The following is a 16,726-nucleotide window of genomic DNA, read 5'->3' as shown; positions in this document are numbered from 1 at the left end:
GAACACCCCAGAGCAGAGCCACTGTTTTGCAATAAGCTTTTGTGCAGTGCACACAACTCAGTTGCCCACGGTAAGACTTTCCAGCTACTCAGGAGCACAACCTGGTACAAAACCACAAAACCAACAGTCCCAGCCACATCCAGAGCTACACTGTGTTTAGTGCTGGACAAGCAGACAGGGAAGACTGAGAGCTTGCAACCTAGGCACCTGAGGAGACAATACCAAAGGGGTCAAAGTACAAGGTGTGCACAGGAGCCAGAGATGAAAGAGGGTATACAGCAGCCCTGCCAGCCAGCCCAGTGTCCTTCATTGAACTGCATTCCCTGACTGAAATCTCATGCAGAAGGTCCACATTAACTGCTTTTTGATTTCGAAAGGCAAAATATTCATGAAACCAAACCACTCAGACCTCAACCCATTCATCAAGGGGCTGCGTTTGTTATAGCATTACCTGTAAGAGCTAGCTGTGCTCAGATCCTTCAGATACATAGCCCTGGGAATGAACATACACTATTGCCTATTAATGACACTGAGGTACTCTAACTATCCTGAATCATGAATGGTCCCATCTCATGTAACAAGTCCTGCTTTCTTCTTCAGTATTGCAAAGGTGAAAAACTGCTAGAAGAGGACAAAGAATACTGATGCTCTTACAAGCAGATAACCATTTTCCTTAACTGATGCTTTTCAATGACAATTTATAACAATATTTCTACCTGGTTCTTGTTACTGTCTGTACATTAGTTTGGCTTCTTGGGTGTGCTGTAAAATAAACATTATCTGTGTTAATCTTTCGATGGGAGTTGCCCTTCTCTAAGTATCACAGCACTTTTATGACTAAGCTGGTGAACTATACTTGGATGTGAACAACAGAGCTGTCCTCATCCTGACATCCAAACTGCATGAGGAATCTAGTACGTGGAAACAGCTAATGATCCAATCAGCACAAGAACATATTGCAAATTGCAATTGTAATAAATAAGCAGTAGATGCAGCTCTATCATGTAATTATACATTATGTTTTCATATCATTGCTTTTTCTACTACTGTAGCCTCTTTCAATAATCTCTTCAGCATTTAAATTCCTAGTTGCTTTCAACAGACAGAACTTTTAATGGATGTTACCTGTGACAGAGTGACCTTCAATGAAGAAAGCAAGGAGGTGGCAATGAGGAAAAAAAAGTGACAAATCAGCACAAAGGGATTACAAGCCATAAGAACTCCTTGCACTTGTTGTTTAAATGATATTGACAAGCTGTTTTCATGTATTTTATCAGCTACTGTGATCTGCATACGATACAGCTCACCATCAGTTTCACAGACAAGGAAACTGAAATGGCAACAAACAATGAATTAACAACCCCTTGCTAAGGCTTCCTTAAATAATATGGCTTCTGTATCATTTAAACTCCTGCACTTCAAGAGATGAAGCATCAGTCTGCTTCAGCTGCCACGGAAACGAGCATTAAGGAATAGCCAACACAGCATGGTTATACCTTAGCTTTACATTCGTGTGCACCATGTTATGCAAGAACTCTAAAAAAGAAATACAGTCAGCTATGAAACTAATAACATGTCAGAGGCAAAACCACAAGTGTTGGTCATAATAGACAAGTTGCATCAAACTGAAAGGAAACACAATTTAAGCTTGGGGTTTCAACTGTGTTTCAAAAGAACTGTAAAACTTAAGCAAGTTCCAGTTTCTGCTCCTCATGGCATCCTCCTCCTCCTCTCAGACCTTGCTTTGGAAGGGCAGACAGCAGACCCTCAGAACTGGCATAGTGTAGCACACAAGCAACAGATCAACAGATCAACATCAACATCATTGAAGTGGCTGGCCCCTATCCCATACAGAGGTCAGTCATCACCCTTCCTGTTACTTATGAAATTGAGAGCCAAATGCAAAGAACAAAATGGACTACTGGAATCACCATGATGTTATTTAATTAGTGAACTTTTCTCATCCACTTTCTAAACAGGCACTGTTAGTGCAAAGCAAAACCAAAGCCAAACAAGCAAATAAAAAATGTAAAAAAAAAAAAACAACAAACACAACAAATCAGGATCAAAACCACTCATATTCAATAATTTAAACATTTTTTTTCCTTTTGAAGACTACTGAAATAGAAGATAAATAAAACATATTGTATTATGCTGGGCATTCTCCATTAACAGCTCATATCCAAACAGGCAGTATTACTTCAAAGCAAAAACAAAGAAACAAACCAGAAACGAAGTCATGATCAAAAACACACATTTAGAATAACTTAAATTGCCATTTTTCTTTTGAAGATAATTAAAGTAGAAGATAAATAAAATATCATATTGCATGATGCTGGACTTTCTCCATGAACAGCTCATACCCATTTTTATATTACATATTCAGATAAACTAAATTTATCAGTTATATTACACTGGCATCAATGGGATCTTTAGAGGGACAAGTCAGTTGGCTAGAAAAAAAAAAAAACACTGAAGAATAAATCTATAGAAATTAGTTTCTTAATGTTTATGTATCCTTAATCCTCTGTTCTCTAGAGAATGCTTTTCCTCTCTTGATCAATCTTAGACCTATCCTGCAGCAAACTGGTTTTACTCAAGCAGGACTGTGAGCTATCAAAATATTTAAAATTAACTGCATAGGTGAAAAAAAATAAAATTAGTTGCCTGCATTTGATACTAGTTTTTTGCTCAAGAAACTCAGATGAAAAGTCAGTTTCTGGTCTTTTGCACTAAAACCACTTTTCTACAAAATTACTAGAAAACACTTCAATAATGTACACTCTAAAACAACTGAGGCGCTTTTGACTGTCCTCAGCTCCATCCAAATCTGAACCATAACTCAGTCAATCTTACACCTGTTTTTCCGAGAACATCTTCCCTTCCTGTCACTAAAATACTGCCAACAGTAATTATTTTATTTCAAGTCTTGTCTTATTATCTACCCTAACACTCAGCTCCTGTAGGCAAATAGTTAAAATAGAATCTTAGTCTCCTTTCGCAGACCTTTGGGTCTCGTACTTGCAGCAAAAGGCTTAAAAACATGAATCATATCAGCTTAAAGAACGCAAATGAAAAACACTCAAAGGCACTTTTTAACGAAATTCTCAGGGCTGTTATGACAGGTGTGCAATCTGATGAGGAGAGGCAGAAGTCTGATTCATGATTTCTTAACTGCTGGGATTCACATGTAAGGATTGCTCTTCACCTTCATTTTCCTTTTCTGCTTTTCTACTCTCCTACTTTACATGAGGAACGAAGAGGTCCAAATTTCTGGAAGAAATCATCTTCAGCACGAATCAGAGCTTCCTCATCTATGTAGACAGCCGGTCTCCTGGAAGCCAAGAAGTACTGCACCTTCCGCAGGCTCCATCCCATCACATACTTCAGCCAGCCACTGACAGCAGCTGTAGACCTGCCAACGCCAGCATTGCAATGAACGTAGACAGTGTGTCCATTCTGAAGCAGCCCATGCAGGAGGCAGACAGCCTGTGGCAACATCTGTATTCTTCCTAAAGATAAAAACAAGGACATGGTCACTAGCGTTTCAGAAAGTTAGGTTCACAGTAGAGATTTTGTCAGCACAGCCTGATGCACTGTAAATGCTATATATTTTTCTGTTTTCTCTCTTTTTTTTTTTTCCCCTCAAATGACCTACTCTAACCTTCATTTCTTCTTGCAGATTCAGATCATTCAAAACCTGTAAAATGCCCAAAGTCCTCTCTAAATACACCTTCTGATTAACACTGAGCGTGCATGGCATATTCATTTTTCTGAAATAAGACAGGAAATTACATCAAGCAGCACATCTTTTATAGCATTCAAATCAGCAATCCAAAAATGTTTTGGTTTTTTTTTTTAAAGTTTTTGTTTTTTATCACCAATGGTTTGTGAACCTACCTATGCATTGCTGCTTTCCAAAACCTGGTAATGAAAACAGTAACATCAATCATAAGGGAAGGAGATAGAACAGAATAGCATTTTCCTGTACAACTTAACACTCTTATAATCAAATTGTGTACTGAGCCTATGGTTAAATAGTCTGTGTATGATTAAGAGCAGTCTTTCTCACTCCCAAAGGGATGAATATACTGTATTTCTTGATACCTCTCCCTGCTACCCTGGGAATTGAAGCTGCAGACATCAAAGTGTAACTTCTCCTCACGGCAGAGATAAGCACTGACGTTAAGCCCTTTCAAATCCCTGTCTTAAGGTCTCCTGTCCTTCCTGATGCCCCATTCCTGATGTGACAGCTCCCTGTTCGTGGCAGTGAACTTCACTCTGTTGAAAGCACTCTTGTTTGAGTGAGCAGCCTACCAGCCAAATACACACTTCCTACCTACGGGCTAAAAGCAAGATTTTGAAATGAGCATTCCAACCGAGGAATTAAAAATATTAATTTATGTTATGATGCAATGCACTGTGGGTATTCTAAATCAATTACAAATAATTATAGAAATGACTCCATGGAGATTCATCAGACTGGGATACTGTAGATAAAGAAAAATAATTTGCTTGGGGAAGGGAGTGACTACACTAGACATACAGCACTATCTCTCCCCATTTTTAACCAGCAAGATGGCAAGCTGTCCTCCTGTGCAAGCTTGCAGTCTTCCACCTACACAGCATATTTTCATTATACAGGCTGAATGCAAGCTGAAAGCACAAGTAGTCAAGCAGTTATCTGTGTCTGATGGCTTTAACCTCAAATACACATACACTGCCAGACACAAAGTAGTTTAGATGGCCTCTCCACCTACCAGAAAATGTAAATAAAACAAAAATATCCTTGAACTCTAGCTGTATTTTCACACAAAATTTACACGAGAAAAAAAAAAAAAGGCAGCCACGACAGCAACAGTTTAGTAACTCAAAGGTTTTATTGCTGTTAATTTAGCTGCAAGACTGGTCTGAGCATTACCTTCAGTGCTCATGTCTGGAGTTGGCATCCAGACATAGGCGAGACCTTCCTCTTTGTACAGTTTCATGAGGACTTCAGGGCTCATAGGTTCTGGGTAGCGATTGCAGCCCCAGGAGTTCTGAACAATGTCCCACTCGGTCTGGAAGTTCATCACTGCTGTGACACCCAGCTCGTGCTTTAGCTTGACCGTCACATGCTCCAGCTGCCGAGGGCAACTTCCCAGCCAGATGTTTGGCAGAATTCTAGCACGGAGAAGACATTGAAGTGGGTTTGATTAAAATATCTGAATGTAAAAACTGCCAAATTAAGTGATGTTCTAGCTCAAAACCTGCTTAGCATCATCACATGAATATTCCTAAGAACAACCTTTCATTTCATGCAGTGAGAAGCTTCCTCATTCGTTACAGTTTAGTTGGTAATGGTTGATGGTGGGGATCAAGCTCCTAACCTTCTCCAAAAATCTAAGAAAAAATTCTGAGCAGTTACTAGCACAGGTCCCCAAGGCATCCATCATTCAGTCTGCAGTGAAAACTTACCAACATCACAAATTAGAATAAGAGAACTCTTCAGATTCATGCAATTTGCAGAGAAGAAAGAGACCAAAGGATTCACATGATCCAAATCTGAATAATAAGACAAATCATAGAACTCTTCTGGCTTTGTAGCTATCACTATAATGAGGACAGTAGACAGGGGGGAAAAAGAAGAAAAAAACCCAAGGAAATAAAAACCAACAACCTTTAAACTTCTGTTCTGTGAGAAAACTCAAAAAGGATTTTAATTAGTAATTTTCTTCTCATTTTTCTCTTCACTAGTAGAGTCTACGGGGAACCAAGCACAGAATTATAAGCCTAGTTTCCCTCAAGGTTTGAAGAACTAGATATTTTCTCATGAAAACCTCAAGAGATGCAGTTAGAATGGATAAACATCCACATTTCCAGCAATTCTTCAAATCAAACTTCAAGACTGCTATCATTCTCCCACTAATAACTATCATTAAAATATCCTATGTCCCAATCACTTTTTAATAAACAGAATATTAAGAGTTTGTTTGCCTTGTTTTTAAATGAGAATATTTAATCTGCACATACAATTATATTTATGTTATCTAAAATTGATTATTTACATTCATAAATTATTAGTGATTTATTTTTTCTGTATGCAAAAACATCTATTTTGAATATGCAATTCACAAACTACAGTTAAATATACTCAATAGTTGAGTGAAGTTTATTAACAGCAAAAAAAAAAAAAAGAATGCATGCTACATCAAAAACAAGATCTGCAAAAATAAAATATCTGCCATAAATTTCTTAAAGGATTTTTTTTTTTCTTCCTCAATTTTAATCTCAGGGACAAATGGGAAAACTTTTATTGAGGAACAGTTACTCTTATATACAGCCCCTAGGTCAGCTATTTCCATTTGATAAGACTATGACAGTAATAACTGTTAACTAGCACTTAATTAAGCCTTGCAATTGGCAATGATTAAATCCTACTATATTACTACGGAAACATAAAAATGCACTCTAGAAAGCACATTTTATTGTTATTGCTTCCTGCATTTGAGCTGCATCCAGAGAGAGGCATACAGCTATGCAAACACAGCCAACAGTCCCAACAGCCCCTGCATCAGTGAGGCAAGGACCTTGACCTCAGGGTGGTACAGGACACGGTAACTGTTGAGTCATGGCCTGAACCACTGATTGAGCACCTGGGGAAAGTCAGCCCTGGGAGCACAGGTGAAGGCAATTCAGTGTGTAACCAGAAGGGGGGAGCCTGGCTGCACCTCTCTTAGACCTCATTTAAGGGCTGACTGCCCCTGGGGAGGGATCTCTGGCTGGAGATTCCTCCCTGGTGGAGCTTTCCCATGTGAACTTGGAATCTTCTTTCCTTATAGCACTTTTCTATCATGATAATCCTTCTGTCTTTACACCTCTGGTGTAATACCTTTTCCCATTGTATTCATCTGTCCAATTGCTACAACCTGAATCTCAGCTTTCTGGCTCACAGTGAGTGAAAACCTGAGAATTTGGATGAATATATTACACAACCAATAATTATTTTAATGTGTTGCTTGAAAGAAAAATGGAAATATTGCTAATGCTTTGTGACTATATGAGGATATTCTTTCAAGAATTTTACAATCCTTCCTTCAAAGGCTTTCCTGGAGATATAAACATGTCATTTTCTTGATGTTTTTTGCATTATTTAATACAATAAGTTACTTGACAGGAGAGCAAAAGTATGTAGTTTTTTTTTTTTTTTTTTTTTTTTTTTTAAGCATTTGATTAAATCAGGAGTGATGAATTCCTGAGATAAATAAAATTCTCAGTAATGTTCCTGCTTACAAGTAAAGCAGTGCCTAACAATTTTCTCCCCAGTAACTATTTAGTTGGATAACATCATAGCTGCACTATCCACAAGACCACTAAGATATGTACTGCTTATTTATTCTGGTTTTTTTTTTTTTTTCAGTCTAACAGTCTGGTTCTGTATTTAACAATAATAACCATGATGGTTTTACTAAGTTTTTAATCATGCTATTTCCCTGTAATTAACCAGAGCAGTAGTGGCGTTCAGAATGACCAGAACAACTGCAATATTCATTTATTTAATACAAATCTCTCACATATTGGTTTTCTGAATAGATCTGAGAGTTTTGCCTTTGACAGCATCAGAACCAAGCTTTGATCTTGGTATTCAAGCCTCTTATTTATCCAGTTCCAATGACTGTGAAGTCTTGGTTTTGCTGGACCCAGCTTAACTGTTCTTCTTCCAGGAAAACAGTCCCTGCATAGAACAGAAGGGCAGAGCTCTCCTATTGGTCAATTCATATCAAAGTCCTGGGATAATTCCACAGTACCCATATTTCCATTTGGCTTTAGCTGGTTCAAATCTTAACTTAGTCTTTTATCAGAGGGAAAGGATAGGTGCAAACAAGCCTGGCAAATGATGAAGAGTTTAGCGGCTGTGTTCTGTATAGAGATTAATGACAGCCCTACTGAAAGCTTGATTCTTCTGAGGACCAGGGAAGTGTTAATTTCATTTTTACATCTTACTTTAGTAATGACGAATTCTAGTTTTTTTTCCAATATGTCCTTACTTCTTTAAGCTGCCACTGTATTTCAGTAGCAGCTAACTAGATTGGAGCAGTGGAGTGCTTGGCATGAGAAAGAGATCTCTTATCTTCTCTGCTTAACTGTCATGCAAACTGCTTTGAGCTGCTCAACAGCTGCTGCTTTCCAGCTCACATGTGGTTGTTTTCCAGCAGTGGATTAAGTGATCCTTACCTACAGTTTAAAAAAAAAAAAAAAAAAAAAACAAACAAAAAAAAAACAACATTTAGGCGTTATGTGTGATAGGTAAACCTATGCTCTTCGCAGTCATTAGCCCTTTTCATATTCCCTAGTATCACAACAAGATAATTTAAACAAAATTTTACTTAGAATTGTTTTAATACTAAAATAGCATTTTGTCATTGTATATGTAAACTTCCTGTTACTAAGGATAGTATGCCATGCCTGGTCTCAGAAGACATGGTCAATTCAGTCACAGTTTAGCAATAGAGAAACTACCTAGAGCAACATCAAAACATTCAGTTAACCTAGCAGGCTAACATCTACAGATTTTCTAAAAGCTGTTTCTTTAAAGCTGCCTTCTGCTAAGTTACTTTCATCCTGCCTTATGCCTCAGTTCCCCATTGGGAATGTGAACATGATATTTACCCACCTCAAGAGGACTTCGGGGGATTAAATGAATAAACAAATGTGGAAAGTTCTAATCTGTGGTAAAAACAACAAAATATGAGACAGGTATCTATTGAATTTGCTTGAGTTACAGATCCCAGACTGAAGGCTGACATCTTAAAAAATACTGCATTTTGACTTACAAACCGAGAAACCCAATAGCAATTTATCTCTACTGAGGAATAAATATGGAATGTATTTGTATGATTATCTTCCATCTGTCATCACACTTAAATTATTTTTAATGATGTAGATATACATTGCACTTGGTTGCTTCCCCCGGGACCCTTCACAGCCTAGATTAAATTGTAACTATTCACTAAGAAAGCATCTGGAACAATAAATGCATTCCCTTTAATGAATGCATATACAAATGGTCTTCCCATCCATAAGGAGAAAATGAGTCTGAGGCTCAGACTAGAAGAAATGTACCCAAGGAATGACGTGCTGCACTTTTCAATCCCAGACCTCCACAGATGGCACAAGACCAGTCCAGCAGCTGTGGGGCTCTGGTTCACATCATGGGTGACCTGCCACAGGGGAAGGTACTGAGTTACTGCATCCAGTTGCTCCTTTACATGCTGATGTCTACACCACTTCTGAAGAAGCTCCTGTATTATTGCCATTGTTTGTGGTTTAAAGCAAATAGATTTGAATTTTGTTTTTTTTTTAAAAAGCTGAGCTGTAAACTAGGATGACTCAGGTGCTGTTTCCAGATTCATTGAATATTAGTGCACTAGGAGTGGTCATCTTGTAAAGTTTTCTAAGATCAGCCAGCCCTTCTTGGGGGTCACGGCTCTTACAGAAAAAGTGCATGATTCAATTCTTTGGGGAACACATTTCATTGGAACATCTGTCAGGAACAATATTGTAGATGTCCATTTAGCAGTATAGTTGCCAGATTTAATCAAGAAAGAGGACTTCATCAAACTAGAGGGTTTTTTCCATTGGTTATTGGCAGTAGAGAGTGATACATTAGCCAATCCATTTGTTTATATTGATAACATGCTGGATCTTAATCAAAAAATGTTATTTTAAATGAAAAGTGATGGATTCGTCCCTTAGTGCCAGCTCAAGATGTAGCCCAGTGTTAAAGCTTGCAATTCACTTTGGTTGCCTGCGCTACAGTTTTCTCTTAGATCCTGTGAAGAATCAGATGATAAGCAGGGACAAGATTTAGCAGAGGGTTGTTAGAGTTAGACTAGTATGGTTAGGATGAGGTTAGACTTGATGATCTTGAAGGTCTTTTCCAACCTGAGCAATTCTATGAGTATTGATATACACATAACAGGGCAGGGCAACTTAGCTGAAATAAGAAAAAAATGATTAAATTGCCCGTGTTGTCCCTTAAAGGCTTTGATTTTGTAAAGGTGTAGCATGCAACTATGGCTACATATAACTTGCAGCAAAACTTATTTTGCGTTCCCATAGGAATAAAATATACAATTAAGCCAATTTACCTCCAGCATTTTGTGGTGCTCCTATGCAGTATGGTTTTGTACTGATGTGGTGCTGTTACCCTGATACCAGTACAAGCAAGCAGTCCAAGGGGAACTTAGGCCTGAAGTACAACTCAGTTAGAGATGTATTTGCAGCTCAGTAACTACTGGAAACTGCTTCAAATTACAGTGCACCCCACTCTGAAGGCAGAATTTTTTAATAAGGTGGATTTTTCAATGGAAAATCTGTCTGAATCAAAAGACTGCACTGGAACTTTTAGTTTTAGCCAAGTTTAAACTAGTGTAATGACTAAAAGTCTGATGAGAAATAAAGGAAGAGTGAGGGATATAAGAAATTCCTACCTCTCTTTCCCTTTCTCTTACTTGACAGATAAGAGATTTTCAAAAGTATTGCTTTGGGCATATTCAAAATGAGAATAGAGGAAATCTTACCAGCTCTAGCTGAGCTGCTCTTTCATCTTTTTTTCCTACCCTCTACCTAGTGACAAGGCACATCATATTAAACAGTAATACCAGTAGATCATGATGATCCATAACTATTATGCTGTATGTGCTCACTGTTCTGCCATTGGCATTTTTTTTAATACCCCATTGCAGCTTATTTTTAAATACACATGCATCTTCCCCAAAGCAACAAATTAGACACACCTCTTTCCTGGGCCTTATTTGCTCTCTTCTCTCCTGATCACTTACTAGAATTCAAACAGGGTTCCTGTTGCTTAGATTCCTATCTGAAGTTCTGGAATGCATTTACAAGCAAAGAAGGGTTTTCAGGTGACCACGCTGTGTTCTCCAATGGATGACACTAACACTTTCAAATATGGCTTGATATGTAAAAATAAATTGATGACTACCCTTGACTCCAGAAATATTTTCCTAATGTCCAACATGAATAGTTTAGTCACAGTTACAGCAAATTCTTCTTGTCTCCACAATGGATATGCAAGACAGATTATTCCCTTCCACTTTTAAAATTTTACATATCTGAAAATTACTAACACACATCCACACAGCTGTGCCTTCTTCATGCTAAAATAAATATCTAGCCTTTCCTTGCTTGTTATATATTCAGAGGGTTCAGCGATTCTTGTTTGCCTTTGGACTCTCCAGCTGATCAACATCTGTTTTAAGATGCTATTCCCAGTACTGGAAAGAAGACCTACCAGTTCAGAGCAGAACCAAAGATTAGTTATTTCTTGTGCCCAAAGGCTATGTTCCTATGTATAGTTCTGTCTTTTTACAGCACGAAACCGTTGATCTATGATCAACAAGAAATTCCATTTTCAAGTTAAGATCTGTCACAAGAGATGAGGCTACTCAAGAATGGAGCAAAATCTCCCTGAAACAGAATTATTTAATACCTTATTAGTTACAACTATTAAATAAAACTAAATGAATATGCAACAAAAGAGCAGATGAGATTTATGGTTTATAGATGCATCATAGGATACATATTGGAACAAATAATCTCAGTCACTCAATACACATCACATGGGTTTAAGTTAACTATAATCAATTCCAAAAGGAAACAGTGCATCCTAGAAGTTATGGTTAGTTTAAATGTTTCTTTAAAGTAGTAATGTTAGCCTGTACACAGAAGTGAACTGAAAATGATAGAAAGTTTATAATAACCTCAAAACAATTATCTCAGTTTATGCACTAGAAGTTTTAACCTTCTGTTAACTATTGTACTGTATCAGGAACGATATAGAAAAACAAATACAGTCAAAATACAGGAGATACAGTCTATTGCCAAGAAAAGAATTCCATATGAAGGCAGACTAAGAATGTAGAATATTTAAGAGAGAATTAGATTATAGCTTATGGATAAAATAAATTGGAGAGATAAATCAAGTAGCACTACCTACATAAATATGGTAAAGAATCTCAGCTTCCATACAGCTTCACCTGCACAGGAACTGCTAAGAGATAAGAAAAACAAGCAGGTGTTTTGTTTGGTTGGTTTTTTTAGCTACTTCCCCAAAATACTGACAACATATGTAGATGTCAAAGCAGCCGAATCCCTGGTTTGGTCTTGTACAACAATTCTGACTTCACTCCATTCTTTTTAAATAAAGGACACCTCTCACCAAAATGAATCCTTGCCACTGAAATATGACATAATAATGCAGATCTGAGGGGTCATGGCATTGACAATTCACTGCACATCATGCAGGGCACATAGGTAAATTATTGTGGTCTTAATCCCTTCTCCTGCTGACTTACTGATGAAGTCTCCTTGCAGAAGAGAAGCTGACGGAGGCTTTGTGATGAGAGGCTTGACTTAAGTAGGATTGGATGAACACAGTCTGATACACTCAGAGGCCCACCATGCAGGCAAATACTATTGGCCTCAGTAGGAGAACGAGGTTTGATGACACTAAAGTTTAACTCACAAAACATCAACATCTAATTGTCAGGCTTAATAACATCACTCTTCTCAATAAAGATGGGTTAAATGGCTGTAATATTAGCAGAATCTTCACAGAAAAGTGCTGATTAATGATAAAACTATATCCTGCTGAAGTGACACAGCTGCACATCTTGTAATAACTTATATTTTTAAACAAAAAATATCACTTTTACTTAAATGTCAAACATAGAATAAGTCATACAAGTTGCTGTGCTCTATTGCTGAAAGTGTGCAGTTTATTTTGAAGTTAAGAATTCTACCACAGGGCTTTAAATGAGGAAAATGAAAGAGACCACAGTGTATTTTCAGGGTGGTTTGGTTTGTTGTTTTTGTTTTCTTTTCTTCTACTTCTGATTTGGCACTGTGATGAAAAGTAATTAAGCTCAGGCAAGTGTTCTTCTTAGATGTAATTTGGACTACTTATCGAGCCTCTCACATGGGAGCATACTTGGCAACTAAAAAGGAACACCTGCTTTTATCACCTTAGAACAACACTTTGTCAGCTTAGCAATATGCAAAGTTTCTCAAGCACTTAAGTCCCGAGTGCTAAGCTTAATAATATTGTATTTATTCCATGCTCACAAATGCATGAATGTAGCATTAAACTACACTACTTACTGATATGCAGAGCAAACAAGCCACTAAGAACTGAAATTAACCTGACAATGAGCTAAAATGAAAATAGCTAATAAAAGAGTGATACCTGAAATACAAGGTTACACATTCAGACACAAAGCAGTTCCAGTAGCACAGTGACTTAGAAGATTTCTGCAACACAGGGATGATGGTACACAAAAGGGCTGTAGTTGTCTTCTCTTCACCCAACAGCTTGTGATTCAGGGCCACAAAAATGAACAAAAGGCTGGAGCTCATCTCCTATAAAGACAGGCTGAGAGAACTGGGCTTATTCAGCCTGGAAAAGAGAAGGCTCTGGAAGACTTCGCTGCAGCCTTTCAGTACTTAAAGAGATTTAGGGTAGATGTTAGAAGGAAATTCTTTACTCATAGGGTAGTGAGGCATTGGAATAGGTTGTCCAGATAAGCTGTGGATGCCCCATTCCTGCAAGTGTTCAAAACCAGGCTGGATGGGGCCCTGGGCAGTCTGATCTAGGGGTGGTAATCCTGACTGTGGTAGGGGGACTGAAACTGAATCATCTTTAAGGTCCCTTCCAACCCAAGCCATTCTACGATTCTGTGATTTACAGCTGGGGTACGATGACAACAAGACAAAGCACAACCATGCTAATGTCTAAGCATAGCTTTCCATCTCATTCATAATCTTCCAGTGGATTCTAACTGTGGGAGAAGCCTGTAGGCCATGCCTGCTCTATGGATTGTTCTAGCTTTGAATGCCCTAGGAACACAGGATAAAGAAGTATCCACCTGAGTAAAATTCAGGTCCAATACCTTCTAACAGATGCCTAAACAAAACAGCAGTTGGTACCAGAGTCACTCAGAAATGACATAAAATAGGGGCAGAACAAAGGTTTCACACAGGTAATCAGGGCCACTGATATGCTAGCATGTGTGAAACAAAAGGTCAGTGTTGTGTATGCTAAAAAGCCAGATTAGTTTGAAGTCTTCTGGCACTGCATGTGATAGGGGTATGAAGACACTCACTCCTATTCCACTGAGTTATTTTCTTAATGTACACACAGCCTTGAAGTTTCTGCTACTCTGACTCGAGCATAAATGCTCTTCAGACCACAAACTGAACCTGTGCAGCTTAACATCAAAAGCATGGAAGCACAGGAAGGTAACTAATGACAAAACTTTCTCTCCTGTACAACTGTACACTGTACAACTGCTCTTAGTCTCTGATACTTCAGAAAAACTCAATAGCGCTCAAGAAGCCAAATCAAATAGGCATAAAACTTTCTCATCACTTTATTCACAGAAATCGTAGAACGGGATTACCTACCTAAAGATGTTATAAATGTAACGCGATAAATGTAATCAGTAAATACTTACAAGGGATCTTTTCAAATATTTCACCAGGAAACAACAGCAATCTGATAAGAAGTCTGAGGTACTAGCAATAATCTGAAGAAAGTTGAGAAACTTTCCACAGAAATATCAAGTACTTTGGAAGAGCAAAAAAGAAATAGAGAACAACCAACAAGAACAATGAACTGCACCAAGACAGAATGGGAGCCACCTGCTTAGCTAACAGTCCTAACAAAAAACTAGATCTATTGTTAATGATAAGCCAAAAAATACTGAGATGAGGTTTCAACCTCATCTATTACGTGATTCTGTGAAGAGGGATAGTGAAGAAGCATATAAGAAAATGGCCACAAAGAAGCAGGATAATAATTTGTGCCCCATGTCTGATGTGGACAGGACAAGAAATGAACTTAAATAGCAAGCTCGGGAGATTTCAGTTAACATTAGGGAAGCATTTTAATGGCAAGAATAGTGAGCTAATTGAATGAAAGAATGGGCTATAGAATCTCATAACTGAGATGAGATCATATGCAAGACCACACCGGATAAAGCTGGAATTATTTAAATATAATTGAGACTAAGTCAGAGCAAGAAAATGGACTGGATGTTTTCTTAGGTCTCTTTTATCTTATGATCTATGACACTACAATCCTCTTAATCTCCCTCTCTAGCATCACTACCTATATTTACTTATTAAGCTCCATCTTTAAATAATTCAGGTTCCTTGTAATCCTTACCCTATTTGAAAGGTCATGCCAGAATTCAGCTTTATGCCTTTGATGTCAGAAATATTGTTCTAGTTTACAATCTAAGTTCAGAACCAATTAATATCCATTTGATATTACATAAATTTTTTCCTCCCTTGTACCAATTCCCAAATGCTTTTCACAAATAGCAATACATTCTCTCTCTTAGTCTTAATTTAACAATGCCATCTCTCTCAGATACTAGAGGTAGACAAGCTATGGAAGTACAAAGTTTTTTGCAAGCAAATTTACTACAAGTTCTGTGACGTGACTGCTACATAGCATCTGAAAGATGCCCTCATTCGTTCCAAGCTCAGGTATCTCTGCTTTCCACTGCAGATTGTGTTGAAGGCATATCTTATGCCTGTCAGGGAATCCAAAAACAAAAATAATGCTCCATATTTAAATACATTTGCAAAACCAAATCTGTGATTTCCACTGAACTCATGATACAAAGAAGATGTAAAGTTCTTCCAATCAGAAGTTTGAGAGTTTTTTTTTTTTTTTTTTTTTTTTTTTTTCCTGGGGTATCTGAGGACCATGAAGTTTATCTGAAGAAGACAACAGAGATGAGGAAGTGTATCCCCATTAACAGGGGTTACATCATTACTTCAAAGGTTAATTACTGAGAGAACTGAAAAACCAGCCTGATTCAGCTGACCTCTTCCGTGGGAAGACTAGAACATGCCCCAGATTCATCACCCTTGAGAAACTGAGTGCAAAAGGAACTGTAAACTATCTTTGCTCTTCTGTCACAATAATAGATAAATGAAACTTAATTCTGCCTCGGGGATAAATGGGCATGCTCCAGTGAATTCAGTGGAATTGTTCTCATTAAGCTCACAGTACACTGCTATCTATATAGGGAAATAAACTTTTCTATCTTCTCATTCACCTTACTCCATTAAGAAGCTTGAAGCCAATGAATTTATATCTCATGCATTTTTAATAATCTATTTTATCTCTGTTCTAGAAATTATCTAAAATAACTTGGTCATACAAGACTTTACACACATGACCAAAATTAAATTATGGAAGATAAAATTTTATCTTCCCTGTGTTCAAAGTGAAATATTTTGTTTCATATTTCACTATGTTCTTCTATCATGAAGATAAGATACTGTAAAAATAAGAACATGATCTTATCTTGCACATTGATGCCTTGCAAGATGTCTAGATCTAGCCTTTCAGGATACAGTCAATACTGGTTTTCAAACATACACGTGAAGTTTCTGCTGATTCCTAGAAGCACACTGCATGCAGCAGAAGGCAGTATTTGCCTTTGCAGGGAATGACTCTTCTCATGACCTCCTTTGTATAAATACTATCTGAAGCAAATGAAGTGCCAATTGCAAAAATACAGCCTGAGAAGAGAAGCAAGTTCCAAAGCTTACAGTGAATAAACTCAGGACCTTGTTCTGGAAATGACTACTCAGTTGGCTTGTGGGGATTCATATTTAAATGTTCCAGTTTTAGAATCTTGTTTCATAA

The 16,726-nt window shown here is 37.6% G+C and overlaps 1 protein-coding gene across 2 annotated transcripts in view; it reads right to left on the bottom strand.

Annotated features, from left to right (window-relative positions):
- Positions 1-1,393: 1,393 nt before the first annotated feature.
- EPM2A (EPM2A glucan phosphatase, laforin) overlaps positions 1,394-16,726 on the bottom strand; it is a 39,398-nt gene continuing 24,065 nt past the window's right edge. The window contains exons 3-4 of one of the 2 annotated variants that reach the window (XM_048936255.1): positions 4,922-5,163; positions 1,394-3,512 (exon numbers count right to left, since the gene is read on the bottom strand). In XM_048936255.1, the coding sequence (XP_048792212.1) occupies positions 3,232-3,512; positions 4,922-5,163 (523 nt within the window). In that variant the 3' untranslated portion in view covers positions 1,394-3,231. The remainder of the gene's footprint in view (positions 3,513-4,921; positions 5,164-16,726) is intronic. The other variant, XM_048936256.1, reaches the window with a different exon arrangement.

The sequence above is a fragment of the Lagopus muta genome, chromosome 2, assembly GCF_023343835.1.
Source record: "Lagopus muta isolate bLagMut1 chromosome 2, bLagMut1 primary, whole genome shotgun sequence".
In the NCBI taxonomy this organism is placed as follows: Eukaryota; Metazoa; Chordata; class Aves; order Galliformes; family Phasianidae; genus Lagopus; species Lagopus muta.
Note: the sequence above shows the minus strand (reverse complement) of the source record. Positions and strands in the feature narration are given on the sequence as shown.